General features: G+C 26.8%; 2 protein-coding genes across 8 annotated transcripts in view; one reads left to right on the top strand and one right to left on the bottom strand.

The window, feature by feature from the left end:
* The first annotated feature begins 2,027 nt into the window (after window positions 1–2,027).
* On the top strand, window positions 2,028–18,874 carry LOC135127707 (E3 ubiquitin-protein ligase RNF25). Its single transcript, XM_064054274.1, has 5 exons — window positions 2,028–2,123; window positions 2,170–2,238; window positions 2,285–2,525; window positions 2,581–3,039; window positions 18,624–18,874. The coding sequence occupies exons 1-5, from the start codon at window positions 2,107–2,109 to the stop codon at window positions 18,720–18,722; spliced, it is 885 nt and encodes a 294-aa protein (XP_063910344.1). The 5' UTR covers window positions 2,028–2,106; the 3' UTR covers window positions 18,723–18,874.
* Window positions 18,856–19,194, bottom strand: part of LOC135127706 (protein FAM135A) — a 57,229-nt gene continuing 56,890 nt past the window's right edge. For all 7 annotated transcript variants that reach the window (XM_064054269.1, XM_064054268.1, XM_064054267.1 and 4 more), the window contains one exon: window positions 18,856–19,144. In XM_064054269.1, the coding sequence (XP_063910339.1) occupies window positions 18,871–19,144 (274 nt within the window). In that variant the 3' untranslated portion in view covers window positions 18,856–18,870. The remainder of the gene's footprint in view (window positions 19,145–19,194) is intronic.

Below are 19,194 nucleotides of genomic sequence, written 5' to 3'. Positions count from 1 at the left end.
CGATTTCTAAATTTTTAGACTTTCTGATTTTTCGATTTTTCAGTTTTTAGATATTTCAGTTTTAGGATTTTTCAATATTGCAATTCTTCGACTTTTTATTTTTGACTTTTGGGTTTTTCGATGTGTTACTTTTTCGATTTTTCAATTTTTGGCTTCTTAAATTTTAGATATTTTTCAATCTTTTGATATTTTAATTCTTCAATATTTCTTAATCTTTCTATTTTTCGACTTCGTGGTTTTAGATATTCTGTTTTTCAATTTTTCGATTTGTTAATTTTTCATTCCCAATTTATCGAGATTTGATTGTTCAGGTTTTCGATTTATCATTTTTTAAATTTTTTATTTTGGCCTATTTCGGTTTCTCAGTTTTTCCGGTTTTCCATTTTTTCGTTTTTTGATTTTTCAACTTTCAACTTTTACAATATTTAGTTTTTAGGTTTTCACATTTTTACTTTTCGATTTCTCGAATTTTTGATTCCATTTTTCAGTTTTTTTATTTTTCCATTTTTTAACTTTTCTATTTTTGGATTTCTCGAATTCTCGATTTTTCAAATTTTCTATTTTTCGATTTTTGGAATTTACGTTTTTCCGATTTCGACTCTTCGAAGTTTGAATTTTCAATTTTTTACTTTCCAGTTTTTCAATTTACCGATTTTTAAATTTTTCGACTTACTGATTTTTCGAATTTTCGTTTTTTCAATTTTTCCACTTTCGATTCCATTTTTAGTTTTTATTTTTTTAATTTCGATTTCCCGGATTTTTGACTTTTCCATGTTTCGACTTTTCGATGTTAAGTTTTCGATTTTTGAATTCTCGCATTTTCGATTTTTTGATTTTTACATTATTTAGTTTTTAGACTTCAAATATTTACTTCTGCATTTCTGGAATTTTTCATTCCATTCTTTAGTTTTTTGTTTTTCGATCTTTTTAATTTTCGATTTTTCGAAGTTCGAATTTTCAATTTTTACTTTTCGCTTTTTGATTTCTAATATTTTTCAATTTTTCGAATATTTGATTTATCGAATTTTCAGTTTTCCGACTTTCGATTCTGTTTGTAGAGTTTTAAACTTTTTAATTTTGATTTCTTGATTTTTCAGTTTTTTCATCTTTCGACTTTTCAATTTTTAGATTTTCTAATCTTCCAGTATTTCGGATTTTCAATTTTTGATTATTTGAATTTTCGAATTTTCAATTTTCCTTCTCTTCAGCTTTTTATACTTTTCCTTTTTTACTTTTTTATTTTCAATTTTTTTCATTCTTCAGCTTTTTCATTTGTTTTTTTTTTTGCTTTTCGATTTTTGATTTCGATAGAATTTTCGACTTTTCAATTTTTACATGATTTAGTTTATAGATTCTTAAAATTTTTACTTCTCCATTTCTCGAATTTGCCATTCCATTCTTCAGTGTCTTGATTTTTTGATTTTTTTTTACTTTTCGGTTTTTTGATTTCTCGAGTTCTGAGTTTTCGAATTTTGAAATTTACGATTTTCCGATTTTCGAATCTTCGATTTGTTCATTTTTAGAATTTCGAATTTTCAATTTTCTTACTTTTTGCTTTTTGGATTTCCATATCTTTCAGTTTTTCGACTTTCGATTTCATTTTTAGAGTTTTCAATTTTTTAGTTTCTATTTCTCGATATTTCAATTTTTCCATTTTTCGACTTTTCGATTTTTAGGTTTTTGAATTTACCGATCAGTCGAATTTTCGATTTTTCAATTTTTCCCTTTCTTCAGTTTTTAGACTTTTCTTACTTTTCGATATTAAATTTTTCCATTCATCAGTTTTTCGATTTTTATTTTTAAAATTTTTCGATTTTGACTTATTTCGGTTTCTCAATTGTTCGACTTTTCGACTCCACGATTTCTTGATCTTTTGATTCTTAAATTTTACATTTTTTCAGCGAATCAAGTTTTTTTATTGGCATCGACTATTTAAATTTGGCGCTTGCGCACTCCAATGTCAATACGGGCGGTTTTGCAAAATCAGCCTGTATGTCGCATCTCTATTAATCTATGGTTTGACAAGTGACAGCGCTGTGACAGCTGAAGCATATAAAATTGAATTTTCCTTCTAATATTGATTAATCTGAATCCAATCTAATAAAAATGTCGTTAAATGAAAGGTAAGAGCCCGTTTTGATTATATTTACGCCAAAGATGTTTTAATAGGGTACAAGAGGAAATCGAAGCTTTGGAGGCGATATTGATGGACGATATTTCCATCTCATACAAAGAAGAGTAAGTTTTCGCGATTTTCAGCCCATTTTTGACAATGTTTTTGCAGCGGCTGCCCGGAACTAGTCAAATCTACGATATTCCCGTCGACCGCAGACGACCCCGACAAGCAATACGTCTGTGTTACTTTAGAAGTTAAGTTACCTGAAGAATACCCGGATTGTGAGCCGGTCGTGCAATTGAGGAACCCGAGGGGGCTCGACGATACGAATTTAAACCACTTGTATAGAGCCATTAAGGACAAATGTAACGAATTCATAGGGCAGCCTGTCATTTATGAGTTAATAGAGGTTAGGAACTTAATTACTTAATGACAGATTTATTGATTGCTTAATTCTGTTCCAGTTAATTAGAGAGAATCTCACTGAAAGTAATTTACCTACTTGCCATTGCGCTGTGTGTCTGTACGGATTTACAGAAGGTGATAGTTTTACTAAGACTCAATGTTTCCACTACTTCCATTCCTATTGTCTTGCGATGCACTTGATCACGACGGAAAAACACTTCGTCGAGGAGCAGGAGAAGTTGCCCGCTTGGCAGAAAAGCACCAAGGGGTTTCAAGCTTCGTGTCCGGTTTGTCGCGAACCAATTAACTGTGATGTCCAAGAACTGAAGAACGCTCTTCCACCGAGGGAACTTGAAAAAGCTCAAAACTTTGAAGTTACCAAAGAGTTGCAGACGCTGCAAGCACAAATGCGCAAGCTGTTCATTTATCAGAAGAGCCGCGGCGGAATTATCGATGTAGAAGCTGAAGAGAACAAGTTATTGTTGATAACGGAGTCCCCAGACAGCTCCCCGGGTGACGTAAGTCTTACGACAATAGCATTGTTTAAGTATATTATAGTTGGACAACCTAATACAAATTTTACTTCGCCTAAATAGTGAGCTTTAGGACAAGGAATCCAGGGGGCGTGGGACAAATTTTTCGTCAACGCGCATTTTCACTACAGTGAGCCAACGTATTAGGTTTATTTTACTCTACATCAGATGGCGCCATCAAACATTAGCAAAGGCAAACACCCTTCACTCTGCTCTTATACGAGGAGTTATCCATAAATCCATAATTAACATTGTTCCGTAAACAATAATGTGTATAAACATATATGTACAAAATATGAAAATATACTTGACATAAAAAATATGAAGCCAACGCGTTGTAATGTGATACGAAAAAATTGTATTTAAATGAATTTGACGCCTATTTTTATTTGATTATATCTGAAGACTGACAGAAACTTTCCAAGGGTTTTTAAACTGGTATAATTGTTTAGTTTTACAAGATTTAGTAAAATTTAAATTCGTGGTGTTACAAAAATATTAACACAAAATAACAGAATGACATAAACTTTCGGCGTTAACATTACAAATAATTACAAGACAGAAAAAAACGCATTAAGAACTTAAGAGGCATGTTTGTAATATCGAGTTGTTAAAGGCTGCTTTGAAGTCTGTAGTATATCCCCCGTTTACGGTTTATGCATCCGTGTCGAGTTTTCGCCTTAGACGTCAAGATTTTTGGAAAAAAAAATCAACATTTTCCAATTTATAATGTTATTTAAATTTTAAAAACTAGCATAGTCCTGATCTTGTGATTTATAAATACGCCATTGGGATTTTTCAGCTTGTCGATTTCTCGATTTTTCAACTTTAAATGTCTCAATTTTTCAATATTTCAATTTTGGGCTTTTCCGATTCTTCCATTCTTCAAATTTTCTATTTCTCGATCTTTTTATTTTTCGATTTCTCAATCTTTCGATGTTTCGATGATACAATTTCTCAATTTTTGTCCTCTTCAATTTTACGGTTTTTAAATATTTCGATTTTTCAATTTTTCAAATTTTCACGTTTCTAAATTTTCAGTTTGCCGATTTGTAAAATATTTTTTTTTATTCGTCCATTTCTGGACTTCCTAAAGTTTCGAATTTTCACATCTTCAATTCTTCAATTTTTCGATTTTTTAAGATTTTTCGATTTTGCTTTTTTAGATTTTCGATTTCTCAATTTTCCAATTTTTTAATTTCTCAATTTTTTGAATATTTCTTTCAGTTATGAGATTTTTCAATATTTCAATTTTTCGACTTTTCGATTTTTGAATTGATGGATTTTTCAATTCTGCGACTGTTTAATGCTTCGATTTCTCAATTTTTCTACTTTTCGATGTTTTAATATTCCATTTTTTAAAATTCTAGGTTTTTCGATATCTCGAGTTTTCAATTCTTTTATATTTCAATTTTTCAATTTTTCGATTTTTTGAATTTTAATTTTCGATTTTCCTGTTTTTCTTTTTTAAAATTTTTCGATTGTTCAATTTTTTAATTTCTCAATTTATCGAATTCAGATGTTTCGTTGTTTTGATTGTTCAATTTCTCAATTTTTCAATTTTTAACTTTCCTTTTCGGCTTCCGACTCCTCAGTTTCTCGATCCTCCGATTTTTCGATTTCTCCAAGTCTCAGTTTTTGAATTTTTCGATGTTTCGATTTTTGGATTTCTCGGTTTTTAGATTTTTTTCTTTTGAGCTTTTCAATTTTTGGATTTTCCAATTTTTCAAATTGAAGTGGATTTCTCGATTCTTCAATTTTGCGATATTTTAATTATTCAATGTTTTAAATTTTAGATTTTTCGATTTCTCGATTTTTCGATTTTTTAAGATTTTTCGATTTTGCTTTTTTAGATTTTCGATTTCTCAATTTTCCAATTTTTTAATTTCTCAATTTTTTGAATATTTCTTTCAGTTATGAGATTTTTCAATATTTCAATTTTTCGACTTTTCGATTTTTGAATTGATGGATTTTTCAATTCTGCGACTGTTTAATGCTTCGATTTCTCAATTTTTCTACTTTTCGATGTTTTAATATTCCATATTTTAAAATTCTAGGTTTTTCGATATCTGGAGTTTTCAATTCTTCTATATTTCAATTTTTCAATTTTTTGAATTTTAATTTTCGATTTTCCTGTTTTTCTTTTTTAAAATTTTTCGATTATTCAATTTTTTAATTTCTCAATTTATCGAATTCAGATATTTCGTTGTTTTGATTGATTTTTAACTTTCCTTTTCGGCTTCCGACTCCTCAATTTCTCGATCTACCGATTTTTCGATTTCTCCAAGTCTCAGTTTTTGAATTTTTCGATGTTTCGATTTTTGGATTTCTCGGTTTTTAGATTTTTTTCTTTTGAGCTTTTCAATTTTTGGATTTTCCAATTTTTCAAATTGAAGTGGATTTCTCGATTCTTCAATTTTGCGATATTTTAATTATTCAATGTTTTAAATTTTAGATTTTTCGATTTCTCGATTTTTTTACTTTTCAGTTCTTCAGTATTTAAATTTTTCAATTTTTCAAATTTTTGCCTTAAATTTTCAGTTTTCTGATTTCTCAATTAATCTATTTTTGATTTTCCCACTTCTCAAAGTTTCGATTTTTCAGTTCTTCAATTCTTCGATTTTTCGACTTCGCTTTATTGGTTTTTCGATTTCTCAATTTTTGGATATTTCTTTCAGTTTTGATATTTTTCAATACTTCGATTCTTTGATTTTTCGACTTCTAGATTTTTCTATTTTTTATTTTTGGATTTTCAGTTTTTTGTTTTTTATACTTTAGATTTTTCAATGTTTCGATTGTTTTATATTTCAATTTTTCAAATTTTGCATATTTTAATTTTTAAATTTCTAGATTTTTCGGTTTCTCGAGTTTCCAGTTCTATATTTTAATTCTTCAAATTTCTGAATTTTTAAATTTTTTGAGATTTCAATTTATTGAGATTCGGATGTTTCGATGTTTTGATTATTCAATCTCTCGCTTTATCAATTTTTCCATATTTAAGTTTTCAATTTTTCGATTTTGGCCTATTTCGGTTTCTTAATTTTTTGATTTTTCGACTTCTCGATTTTTCGACTCCTCGATTTTTTTGTCTTTTGATTTTTCGATTTCTCGATCTCTCAATTTTTGAATTTTACGATGTTTCGATTTTTCGATTTGTTGGTTTTTCGATTTTTGCTTTTCGGTTTCTCGATTTTTCGATGTTTAGATTTTTGATTTATCCGATTTTCCAATTTTCCAATTTTTTTAATTTTCCCCTTCTCGATTCGTTGATTTTTCAGTTTTTCGATTTTTAAATTTTAGATTTTCGAATTTTAATTTTTTTGAATTTTTGATGTTTGGATTTCTCCATTTTTCAGTTTAGGATATTTTAACTTTTCAATGTTTTAAATTTTAGATTTTTCGATTTTTTAGTTCTTCAATATTTTTTTATTTTTCAAATTTTCACGTTTCTGAATTTTTAGTTTTCAGATTTCTCAATTAATCTATTTTTTTATATTCCCATTTCGCCACTTCCTAAAGTTTCAATTTTTCAGTTCTTCAGTTCTTCAATTTTTCGATTATTCAGGTTTTTGATTTTTCAATTTTTCGATTTCTCAATTTTAACTTTTCAATTTTTAAATTATTATTATTTTTCGATTTTTTGAGTTTTCAGTTCTTCCATATTTCTTTTTTTCAATTTTCGAAATTTTTCAATTTTCGATTGTCCAATTTTTTTTTATTTTTCGATTTTCTAATTTTTCGATGTTTCGATGATACAATTTCTCAATTTTTGTCCTCTTCAATTTTACGGTTTTTAAATATTTCGATTTTTCAATTTTTCAAATTTTCACGTTTCTAAATTTTCAGTTTGCCGATTTGTAAAATATTTTTTTTTATTCGTTCATTTCTGGACTTCCTAAAGTTTCGATTTTTCACATCTTCAATTCTTCAATTTTTCGATTTTTTAAGATTTTTCGATTTTGCTTTTTTAGATTTTCGATTTCTCAATTTTCCAATTTTTTAATTTCTCAATTTTTTGAATATTTCAATTTTTCGACTTTTCAATTTTTGAATTGATGGATTTTTCAATTCTGCGACTGTTTAATGCTTCGATTTCTCAATTTTTCTACTTTTCGATGTTTTAAAACTCCATTTTTTAAAATTCTAGGTTTTTCGATATCTCGAGTTTTCAATTCTTCTATATTTCAATTTTTCAATTTTTCGATTTTTTGAATTTTAATTTTCGATTTTCCTGTTTTTCTTTTTTAAAATTTTTCGATTATTCAATTTTTTAATTTCTCAATTTATCGAATTCAGATATTTCGTTGTTTTGATTGATTTTTAACTTTCCTTTTCGGCTTCCGACTCCTCAATTTCTCGATCCTCCGATTTTTCGATTTCTCCAAGTCTCAGTTTTTGAATTTTTCGATTTTTGGATTTCTCGGTTTTTAGATTTTTTTCTTTTGAGCTTTTCAATTTTTGGATTTTCCAATTTTTCAAATTGAAGTGGATTTCTCGATTCTTCAATTTTGCGATATTTTAATTATTCAATGTTTTAAATTTTAGATTTTTCGATTTCTCGATTTTTTTACTTTTCAGTTCTTCAGTATTTAAATTTTTCAATTTTTCAAATTTTTGCCTTAAATTTTCAGTTTTCTGATTTCTCAATTAATCTATTTTTGATTTTCCCACTTCTCAAAGTTTCGATTTTTCAGTTCTTCAATTCTTCGATTTTTCAACTTCGCTTTATTGGTTTTTCGATTTCTCATTTTTTGGATATTTCTTTCAGTTTTGATATTTTTCAATACTTCGATTCTTTGATTTTTCGACTTCTAGATTTTTCTATTTTTTATTTTTGAATTTTCAGTTTTTTGTTTTTTATACTTTAGATTTTTCAATGTTTCGATTGTTTTATATTTCAATTTCTCAATTTTTCAAATTTTGCATATTTTAATTTTTAAATTTCTAGATTTTTCGGTTTCTCGAGTTTCCAGTTCTATATTTTAATTCTTCAAATTTCTGAATTTTTAAATTTTTTGAGATTTCAATTTATTGAGATTCGGATGTTTCGATGTTTTGATTATTCAATCTCTCGCTTTATCAATTTTTCCATATTTAAGTTTTCAATTTTTCGATTTTGGCCTATTTCGGTTTCTCAATTTTTTGATTTTTCGACTTCTCGATTTTTTTGTCTTTTGATTTTTCGATTTCTCGATCTCTCAATTTTTGAATTTTACAATGTTTCGATTTTTCGATTTGTTGGTTTTTCGATTTTTGCTTTTCGGTTTCTCGATTTTTCGATGTTTAGATTTTTGATTTATCCGATTTTCCAATTTTCCAATTTTTTAAATTTTCCCCTTCTCGATTCATTGATTTTTCAGTTTTTCGATTTTTAAATTTTAGATTTTCGAATTTTTATTTTTTTGAATTTTTGATGTTTGGATTTCTCCATTTTTCAGTTTTAGGATATTTTAACTTTTCAATGTTTTAAATTTTAGATTTTTCGATTTTTTAGTTCTTCAATATTTTTTTATTTTTCAAATTTTCACGTTTCTGAATTTTTAGTTTTCAGATTTCTCAATTAATCTATTTTTTGATATTCCCATTTCTCCACTTCCTAAAGTTTCAATTTTTCAGTTCTTCAGTTCTTCAATTTTTCGATTATTCAGGTTTTTGATTTTTCAATTTTTCGATTTCTCAATTTTAACTTTTCAATTTTTAAATTATTATAATTTTTCGATTTTTTGAGTTTTCAGTTCTTCCATATTTCAATTTTTCAATTTTCGAAATTTTTCAATTTTCGATTGTCCAATTTTTTTTTATTTTTCGATTTTCTAATTTTTCGATGTTTCGATGATACAATTTCTCAATTTTTGTCCTCTTCAATTTTACGGTTTTTAAATATTTCGATTTTTCAATTTTTCAAATTTTCACGTTTCTAAATTTTCAGTTTGCCGATTTGTAAAATATTTTTTTTTATTCGTCCATTTCTGGACTTCCTAAAGTTTCGATTTTTCACATCTTCAATTCTTCAATTTTTCGATTTTTTAAGATTTTTCGATTTTGCTTTTTTAGATTTTCGATTTCTCAATTTTCCAATTTTTTAATTTCTCAATTTTTTGAATATTTCTTTCAGTTATGAGATTTTTCAATATTTCAATTTTTCGACTTTTCGATTTTTGAATTGATGGATTTTTCAATTCTGCGACTGTTTAATGCATCGATTTCTCAATTTTTCTACTTTTCGATGTTTTTATATTCCATTTCTTAAAATTCTAGGTTTTTCGATATCTCGAGTTTTCAATTCTTCTATATTTCAATTTTTCAATTTTTCGATTTTTTGAATTTTAATTTTCGATTTTCCTGTTTTTCTTTTTTAAAATTTTTCGATTATTCAATTTTTTAATTTCTCAATTTATCGAATTCAGATATTTCGTTGTTTTGATTGATTTTTAACTTTCCTTTTCGGCTTCCGACTCCTCAATTTCTCGATCCTCCGATTTTTCGATTTCTCCAAGTCTCAGTTTTTGAATTTTTCGATGTTTCGATTTTTGGATTTCTCGGTTTTTAGATTTTTTTCTTTTGAGCTTTTCAATTTTTGGATTTTCCAATGTTTCAAATTGAAGTGGATTTCTCGATTCTTCAATTTTGCGATATTTTAATTATTCAATGTTTTAAATTTTAGATTTTTCGATTTCTCGATTTTTTTACTTTTCAGTTCTTCAGTATTTAAATTTTTCAATTTTTCAAATTTTTGCCTTAAATTTTCAGTTTTCTGATTTCTCAATTAATCTATTTTTGATTTTCCCACTTCTCAAAGTTTCGATTTTTCAGTTCTTCAATTCTTCGATTTTTTCGACTTCGCTTTATTGGTTTTTCGATTTCTCAATTTTTGGATATTTCTTTCAGTTTTGATATTTTTCAATACTTCGATTCTTTGATTTTTCGACTTCTAGATTTTTCTATTTTTTATTTTTGGATTTTCAGGTTTTTGTTTTTTATACTTTAGATTTTTCAATGTTTCGATTGTTTTATATTTCAATTTCTCAATTTTTCAAATTTTGCATATTTTAATTTTTAAATTTCTAGATTTTTCGGTTTCTCGAGTTTCCAGTTCTATATTTTAATTCTTCAAATTTCTGAATTTTTAAATTTTTTGAGATTTCAATTTATTGAGATTCGGATGTTTCGATGTTTTGATTATTCAATCTCTCGCTTTATCAATTTTTCCATATTTAAGTTTTCAATTTTTCGATTTTGGCCTATTTCGGTTTCTCAATTTTTTGATTTTTCAACTTCTCGATTTTTCGACTCCTCGATTGTTTTGTCTTTTGATTTTTCGATTTCTCGATCTCTCAATTTTTGAATTTTACAATGTTTCGATTTTTCGATTTGTTGGTTTTTCGATTTTTGCTTTTCGGTTTCTCGATTTTTCGATGTTTAGATTTTTGATTTATCCGATTTTCCAATTTTCCAATTTTTTAAAATTTAGATTTTCGAATTTTTATTTTTTTGAATTTTTGATGTTTGGATTTCTCCATTTTTCAGTTTTAGGATATTTTAACTTTTCAATGTTTTAAATTTTAGATTTTTCGATTTTTTTGTTCTTCAATATTTTTTTATTTTTCAAATTTTCACGTTTCTGAATTTTTAGTTTTCAGATTTCTCAATTAATTTATTTTTTTATATTCCCATTTCGCCACTTCCTAAAGTTTCAATTTTTCAGTTCTTCAGTTCTTCAATTTTTCGATTATTCAGGTTTTTGATTTTTCAATTTTTCGATTTCTCAATTTTAACTTTTCAATTTTTAAATTATTATTATTTTTCGATTTTTTGAGTTTTCAGTTCTTCCATATTTCAATTTTTCAATTTTCGATTGTCCAATTTTTTTTTATTTTTCGATTTTCTAATTTTTCGATGTTTCGATGATACAATTTCTCAATTTTTGTCCTCTTCAATTTTACGGTTTTTAAATATTTCGATTTTTCAATTTTTCAAATTTTCACGTTTCTAAATTTTCAGTTTGCCGATTTGTAAAATATTTTTTTTTATTTGTCCATTTCTGGACTTCCTAAAGTTTCGATTTTTCACATCTTCAATTCTTCAATTTTTCGATTTTTTAAGATTTTTCGATTTTGCTTTTTTAGATTTTCGATTTCTCAATTTTCCAATTTTTTAATTTCTCAATTTTTTGAATATTTCTTTCAGTTATGAGATTTTTCAATATTTCAATTTTTCGACTTTTCGATTTTTGAATTGATGGATTTTTCTATTCTGCGACTGTTTAATGCTTCGATTTCTCAATTTTTCTACTTTTCGATGTTTTAATATTCCATTTTTTAAAATTCTAGGTTTTTCGATATCTCGAGTTTTCAATTCTTCTATATTTCAATTTTTCAATTTTTCGGTTTTTTTGAATTTTAATTTTCGATTTTCCTGTTTTTCTTTTTTAAAATTGTTGGATTATTCAATTTTTTAATTTCTCAATTTATCGAATTCAGATATTTCGTTGTTTTGATTGATTTTTAACTTTCCTTTTCGGCTTCCGACTCCTCAATTTCTCGATCCTCCGATTTTTCGATTTCTCCAAGTCTCAGTTTTTGAATTTTTCGAAGTTTCGATTTTTGGATTTCTCGGTTTTTAGATTTTTTTCTTTTGAGCTTTTCAATTTTTGGATTTTCCAATTTTTCAAATTGAAGTGGATTTCTCGATTCTTCAATTTTGCGATATTTTAATTATTCAATGTTTTAAATTTTAGATTTTTCGATTTCTCGATTTTTTTTACTTTTCAGTTAGTTCTTCAGTATTTAAATTTTTCAAATTTTTGCCTTAAATTTTCAGTTTTCTGATTTCTCAATTAATCTATTTTTGATTTGCCCACTTCTCAAAGTTTCGATTTTTCAGTTCTTCAATTCTTCGATTTTTCGACTTCGCTTTATTGGTTTTTCGATTTCTCAATTTTTGGACATTTCTTTCAGTTTTGATATTTTTCAATACTTCGATTCTTTGATTTTTCGACTTCTAGATTTTTCTATTTTTTATTTTTGGATTTTCAGTTTTTTGTTTTTTATACTTTAGATTTTTCAATGTTTCGATTGTTTTATATTTCAATTTCTCAATTTTTCAAATTTTGCATATTTTAATTTTTAAATTTCTAGATTTTTCGGTTTCTTGAGTTTCCAGTTCTATATTTTAATTCTTCAAATTTCTGAATTTTTAAATTTTTTGAGATTTCAATTTATTGAGATTCGGATGTTTCGATGTTTTGATTATTCAATCTCTCGCTTTATCAATTTTTCCATATTTAAGTTTTCAATTTTTCGATTGTGGCCTATTTCGGTTTCTCAATTTTTTGATTTTTCGACTTCTTGATTTTTCGACTCCTCGATTTTTTTGTCTTTTGATTTTTCGATTTCTCGATCTCTCAATTTTTGAATTTTACAATGTTTCGATTTTTCGATTTGTTGGTTTTTCGATTTTTGCTTTTCGGTTTCTCGATTTTTCGATGTTTAGATTTTTGATTTATCCGATATTTCAATTTTCCAATTTTTTAAATTTTCGACTTCTCGATTCGTTGATTTTTCAGTTTTTCGATTTTTAAATTTTAGATTTTCGAATTTTTATTTTTTTGAATTTTTGATGTTTGGATTTCTCCATTTTTCAGTTTTAGGATATTTTAACTTTTCAATGTTTTAAATTTTAGATTTTTCGATTTTTTAGTTCTTCAATATTTTTTTATCTTTCAAATTTTCACGTTTCTGAATTTTTAGTTTTCAGATTTCTCAATTAATCTATTTTTTTATATTCCCATTTCTCCACTTCCTAAAGTTTCAATTTTTCAGTTCTTTAATTCTTCAATTTTTCGATTTTTTAAGATTTTTCGATTTTGCTTTTTTAGATTTTCGATTTCTCAATTTTCCAATTTTTTAATTTCTCAATTTTTTGAATATTTCTTTCAGTTATGAGATTTTTCAATATTTCAATTTTTCGACTTTTCGATTTTTTAATTGATGGATTTTTCAAATCTGCGACTGTTTAATGCTTCGATTTCTCAATTTTTCAACTTTTCGATGTTTTAATATTCCATTTTTTAAAATTCTAGGTTTTTCGATATCTCGAGTTTTCAATTCTTCTATATTTCAATTTTTCAATTTTTCGATTTTTTGAATTTTAATTTTCGATTTTCCTGTTTTTCTTTTTTAAAATTTTTCGATTATTCAATTTTGTAATTTCTCAATTTATCGAATTCAGATGTTTCGTTGTTTTGATTGTTCAATTTCTCAATTTTTCAATTTTTAACTTTCCTTTTCGGCTTCCGACTCCTCAATTTCTCGATCCTCCGATTTTTCGATTTCTCCAAGTCTCAGTTTTTGAATTTTTCGAAGTTTCGATTTTTGGATTTCTCGGTTTTTAGATTTTTTTCTTTTGAGCTTTTCAATTTTTGGATTTTCCAATTTTTCAAATTGAAGTGGATTTCTCGATTCTTCAATTTTGCGATATTTTAATTATTCAATGTTTTAAATTTTAGATTTTTCGATTTCTCGATTTTTTTTACTTTTCAGTTAGTTCTTCAGTATTTAAATTTTTCAAATTTTTGCCTTAAATTTTCAGTTTTCTGATTTCTCAATTAATCTATTTTTGATTTGCCCACTTCTCAAAGTTTCGATTTTTCAGTTCTTCAATTCTTCGATTTTTCGACTTCGCTTTATTGGTTTTTCGATTTCTCAATTTTTGGACATTTCTTTCAGTTTTGATATTTTTCAATACTTCGATTCTTTGATTTTTCGACTTCTAGATTTTTCTATTTTTTATTTTTGGATTTTCAGTTTTTTGTTTTTTATACTTTAGATTTTTCAATGTTTCGATTGTTTTATATTTCAATTTCTCAATTTTTCAAATTTTGCATATTTTAATTTTTAAATTTCTAGATTTTTCGGTTTCTTGAGTTTCCAGTTCTATATTTTAATTCTTCAAATTTCTGAATTTTTAAATTTTTTGAGATTTCAATTTATTGAGATTCGGATGTTTCGATGTTTTGATTATTCAATCTCTCGCTTTATCAATTTTTCCATATTTAAGTTTTCAATTTTTCGATTGTGGCCTATTTCGGTTTCTCAATTTTTTGATTTTTCGACTTCTTGATTTTTCGACTCCTCGATTTTTTTGTCTTTTGATTTTTCGATTTCTCGATCTCTCAATTTTTGAATTTTACAATGTTTCGATTTTTCGATTTGTTGGTTTTTCGATTTTTGCTTTTCGGTTTCTCGATTTTTCGATGTTTAGATTTTTGATTTATCCGATATTTCAATTTTCCAATTTTTTAAATTTTCGACTTCTCGATTCGTTGATTTTTCAGTTTTTCGATTTTTAAATTTTAGATTTTCGAATTTTTATTTTTTTGAATTTTTGATGTTTGGATTTCTCCATTTTTCAGTTTTAGGATATTTTAACTTTTCAATGTTTTAAATTTTAGATTTTTCGATTTTTTAGTTCTTCAATATTTTTTTATCTTTCAAATTTTCACGTTTCTGAATTTTTAGTTTTCAGATTTCTCAATTAATCTATTTTTTTATATTCCCATTTCTCCACTTCCTAAAGTTTCAATTTTTCAGTTCTTTAATTCTTCAATTTTTCGATTTTTTAAGATTTTTCGATTTTGCTTTTTTAGATTTTCGATTTCTCAATTTTCCAATTTTTTAATTTCTCAATTTTTTGAATATTTCTTTCAGTTATGAGATTTTTCAATATTTCAATTTTTCGACTTTTCGATTTTTTAATTGATGGATTTTTCAAATCTGCGACTGTTTAATGCTTCGATTTCTCAATTTTTCAACTTTTCGATGTTTTAATATTCCATTTTTTAAAATTCTAGGTTTTTCGATATCTCGAGTTTTCAATTCTTCTATATTTCAATTTTTCAATTTTTCGATTTTTTGAATTTTAATTTTCGATTTTCCTGTTTTTCTTTTTTAAAATTTTTCGATTATTCAATTTTGTAATTTCTCAATTTATCGAATTCAGATGTTTCGTTGTTTTGATTGTTCAATTTCTCAATTTTTCAATTTTTAACTTTCCTTTTCGGCTTCCGACTCCTCAATTTCTCGATCCTCCGATTTTTCGATTTCTCCAAGTCTCAGTTTTTGAATTTTTCGAAGTTTCGATTTTTGGATTTCTCGGTTTTTAGATTTTTTTCTTTTGAGCTTTTCAATTTTTGGATTTTCCAATTTTTCAAATTGAAGTGGATTTCTCGATTCTTCAATTTTGCGATATTTTAATTATTCAATGTTTTAAATTTTAGATTTTTCGATTTCTCGATTTTTCGATTTTTTAAGATTTTTCGATTTTGCTTTTTTAGATTTTCGATTTCTCAATTTTCCAATTTTTTAATTTCTCAATTTTTTTAATATTTCTTTCAGTTATGAGATTTTTCAATATTTCAATTTTTCGACTTTTCGATTTTTGAATTGATGGATTTTTCAATTCTGCGACTGTTTAATGCTTCGATTTCTCAATTTTTCTACTTTTCGATGTTTTAATATTCCATTTTTTAAAATTCTAGGTTTTTCGATATCTCGAGTTTTCAATTCTTCTATATTTCAATTTTTCAATTTTTCGATTTTTTGAATTTTAATTTTCGATTTTCCTGTTTTTCTTTTTTAAAATTTTTCGATTATTCAATTTTTTAATTTCTCAATTTATCGAATTCAGATATTTCGTTGTTTTGATTGATTTTTAACTTTCCTTTTCGGCTTCCGACTCCTCAATTTCTCGATCCTCCGATTTTTCGATTTCTCCAAGTCTCAGTTTTTGAATTTTTCGATGTTTCGATTTTTGGATTTCTCGGTTTTTAGATTTTTTCTTTTGAGCTTTTCAATTTTTGGATTTTCCAATTTTTCAAATTGAAGTGGATTTCTCGATTCTTCAATTTTGCGATATTTTAATTATTCATTGTTTTAAATTTTAGATTTTTCGATTTCTCGATTTTTTTACTTTTCAGTTATTCAGTATTTAAATTTTTCAATTTTTCAAATTTTTGCCTTAAAATTTCAGTTTTCTGATTTCTCAATTAATCTATTTTTGATTTTCCCACTTCTCAAAGTTTCGATTTTTCAGTTCTTCAATTCTTCGATTTTTCGACTTCGCTTTATTGGTTTTTCGATTTCTCAATTTTTGATATTTCTTTCAGTTTTGATATTTTTCAATACTTCGATTCTTTGATTTTTCGACTTCTAGATTTTTCTATTTTTTATTTTTGGATTTTCAGTTTTTTGTTTTTTATACTTTAGATTTTTCAATGTTTCGATTGTTTTATATTTCAATTTCTCAATTTTTCAAATTTTGCATATTTTAATTTTTAAATTTCTAGATTTTTCGGTTTCTCGAGTTTCCAGTTCTATATTTTAATTCTTCAAATTTCTGAATTTTTAAATTTTTTGAGATTTCAATTTATTGAGATTCGGATGTTTCGATGTTTTGATTATTCAATCTCTCGCTTTATCAATTTTTCCATATTTAAGTTTTCAATTTTTCGATTTTGGCCTATTTCGGTTTCTCAATTTTTTGATTTTTCGACTTCTCGATTTTTCGACTCCTCGATTTTTTTGTCTTTTGATTTTTCGATTTCTCGATCTCTCAATTTTTGAATTTTACAATGTTTCGATTTTTCGATGTTTAGATTTTTGATTTATCCGATTTTCCAATTTTTTAAATTTTCCCCTTCTCGATTCGTTGATTTTTCAGTTTCTCGATTTTTAAATTTTAGATTTTTGAATTTTTATTTTTTTGAATTTTTGATGTTTGGATTTCTCAATTTTTCAGTTTTAGGATATTTTAACTTTTCAATGTTTTAAATTTTAGATTTTTCGATTTTTTAGTTCTTCAATATTTTTTTATTTTTCAAATTTTCACGTTTCTGAATTTTTAGTTTTCAGATTTCTCAATTAATCTATTTTTTTATATTCCCATTTCCCCACTTCCTAAAGTTTCAATTTTTCGAGTTTTTGAGTTTTCAGTTCTTCCATATTTCAATTTTTCAATTTTCGAAATTTTTCAATTTTCGATTGTCCAATTTTTTTTTATTTTTCGATTTTCTAATTTTTCGATGTTTCGCTTTTTGAATTAACCGATTGTTCAATTTCTCGATTTTACAATTTTCCCCTATTTGAATTTTTCAATGTTTTAAATTTTCGATTTCGAGGATTACTCATCAAGAACGATTATTGATGTGCGTTAAAATGCCTACATACTGATAAGCACGTACATACAAGATGCATTTAAGGCTGTTTTAAGTCTGCTACATTTAATTTTTGCGATTTTAAATTTATTTCTTGATGTCTAAATCGTATATATTTAAATGGTAATAAATATTTTGTATTAAAATGCATTTTAGTTTCAAAGATAATAATATGTATTTAATGATTTGACTACTGTTAATAAAAAAAATACGTAAGAAGATGTTCATATTGAATTAATTTGGTGTTCATAGTTTGATGATAACCCATAGTTATTCTGGAGGCAAATTAGATGACTTGTTACTTATTAATTAAAGTAGTGGTCGTTTAATTTCGTGCCTTTAAAATGGACGAAGGGACGCATATTTGTTAGCCATGCAATTCATGGATAATACATATACCGCGATAATATTAAATTTTTGTTACCTTAACCTTTATTTGTTTTTGTGCAAATATACGTGCTACCACACACATGAAACAGGTATGCACTATATATACATATATTACATATATGTAAAGGCTTCAACACGTACGTTTGCTTATTTTGTGACTGCTCCCCGTACAACGTACTGATTAATACGTCCGTTTACTACTTTATCGACATCACGTGCTTACAGACTATTTTTACCCACTTTCGTAAGGTACCGCCACTTCATAGTGAAGCGAGTGAGATGTAAAATATATATTCATTCTTTTCTACATGGGAAAGTGATTGTCCGTATAGGTTGTCCAACTATAATATACTTAAACAATGACAATAGTTTTTGCGTAATTTGTTTCAACCGGTAAAAACACCTGCAGTCGCGCACGAATTCGTAAGTGAGGTTGTGTTTCATAACCTCAAAATTGGCGTTCGAAACTTGTGGAAGGGAGAGAATGAGCCCAGAATTTAGTAAACATTTATTAATTCAATAACATTTTATAAAACGTATACCATAGTCAGGTATAATTTCGGCATCAAAACGTTTAAAAAAATAGACGAAATGTCGATTTAACAAATAAGAGCTACAAGATGACATTCCACCCTAATTGAAATGTACAAATGTAAAAATACACTAATAACACTGCCACCGTCTGCACGACAAGTCGCTAAAAGAGTAATCACTGTCGCTAGATTGGGCGGAAACCTCAACTACAAATCGAGAACTAGGTCGGATCTTCTCGTGCAGATTTTGGCGAAATCGGGGACTAGAGTAACGTGGAAACAATACAGGTTTTCCGTTCTACAGAATAGAAGCGTCGTCGAAGATCAGTCGTCAGTACATACTATTTTTGACAGTTCGATGCGGTTCGTTGTGCGTCCGGACTAGACTCGGATCGGGTCGGTTGTGCGTCTAGTAAGGCTTTGTGTGTTGGTAGGATCCAGGACCCAGCCTGCCTCAGGGGGAGCCCATGGGCGACGGGGTGTTCGCGCGCAGCAGGTGCGACCCAAGGGATAACTCAAATGCCAGCAGGTGACCAAGGTGTTCAATGTCAAAAAACGTACGTGTCATATTGAAATCATACTCGTTCTACATGTTGCTCTAGTGAAGGTATAAAATTACTTAGGAATATGTAAATGTATTTAATTTATTTTATAAAACTTATTATTAATAAATAGAATAGATCAACGGAAATATTTAATTCCAACTACAGCCATGAATTTCTCAATAAAAAGTTCCGAGTCCAAAACAGCTATGTGCGCTGCTCTACCAATTAAAGCATTAGCCGTGTTTGGTAAGGCATGATGGATGTCGTATCGTACGAGATTCACTTCTTTCTGAGCAATTATCGGGGAGATTATGTTGTGGACCATTTCGCGGTAGATGGCACCCTGATCGGAAGTGTCTTTGATTGATTCTTTGCAGAGCTCGATGCGGGCCGAGTGCAGCGGAACGTATCTGGAACAAAACCGAAATTAACACACTAAATCAACCCTCAAATTAGCCCC

This window comes from Zophobas morio, unplaced genomic scaffold (assembly GCF_036711695.1).
Source record: "Zophobas morio isolate AGI-343-1 ecotype UQ-CSIRO unplaced genomic scaffold, CSIRO_AGI_Zmor_V1 ptg000012l, whole genome shotgun sequence".
Classification (NCBI taxonomy): Eukaryota; Metazoa; Arthropoda; class Insecta; order Coleoptera; family Tenebrionidae; genus Zophobas; species Zophobas morio.
Note: the sequence above shows the minus strand (reverse complement) of the source record. Positions and strands in the feature narration are given on the sequence as shown.

What these genes read in the sequence shown, in the direction of transcription:
- LOC135127707 (XM_064054274.1), top strand. An exon ending in TCATTTATGAGTTAATAGAG is followed by an intron (nt 2,526 to 2,580) that starts GTTAGGAACTTA and finishes ATTCTGTTCCAG; the next exon opens with TTAATTAGAGAGAATCTCAC. An exon ending in CAGACAGCTCCCCGGGTGAC is followed by an intron (nt 3,040 to 18,623) that starts GTAAGTCTTACG and finishes GTGTGTTGGTAG; the next exon opens with GATCCAGGACCCAGCCTGCC.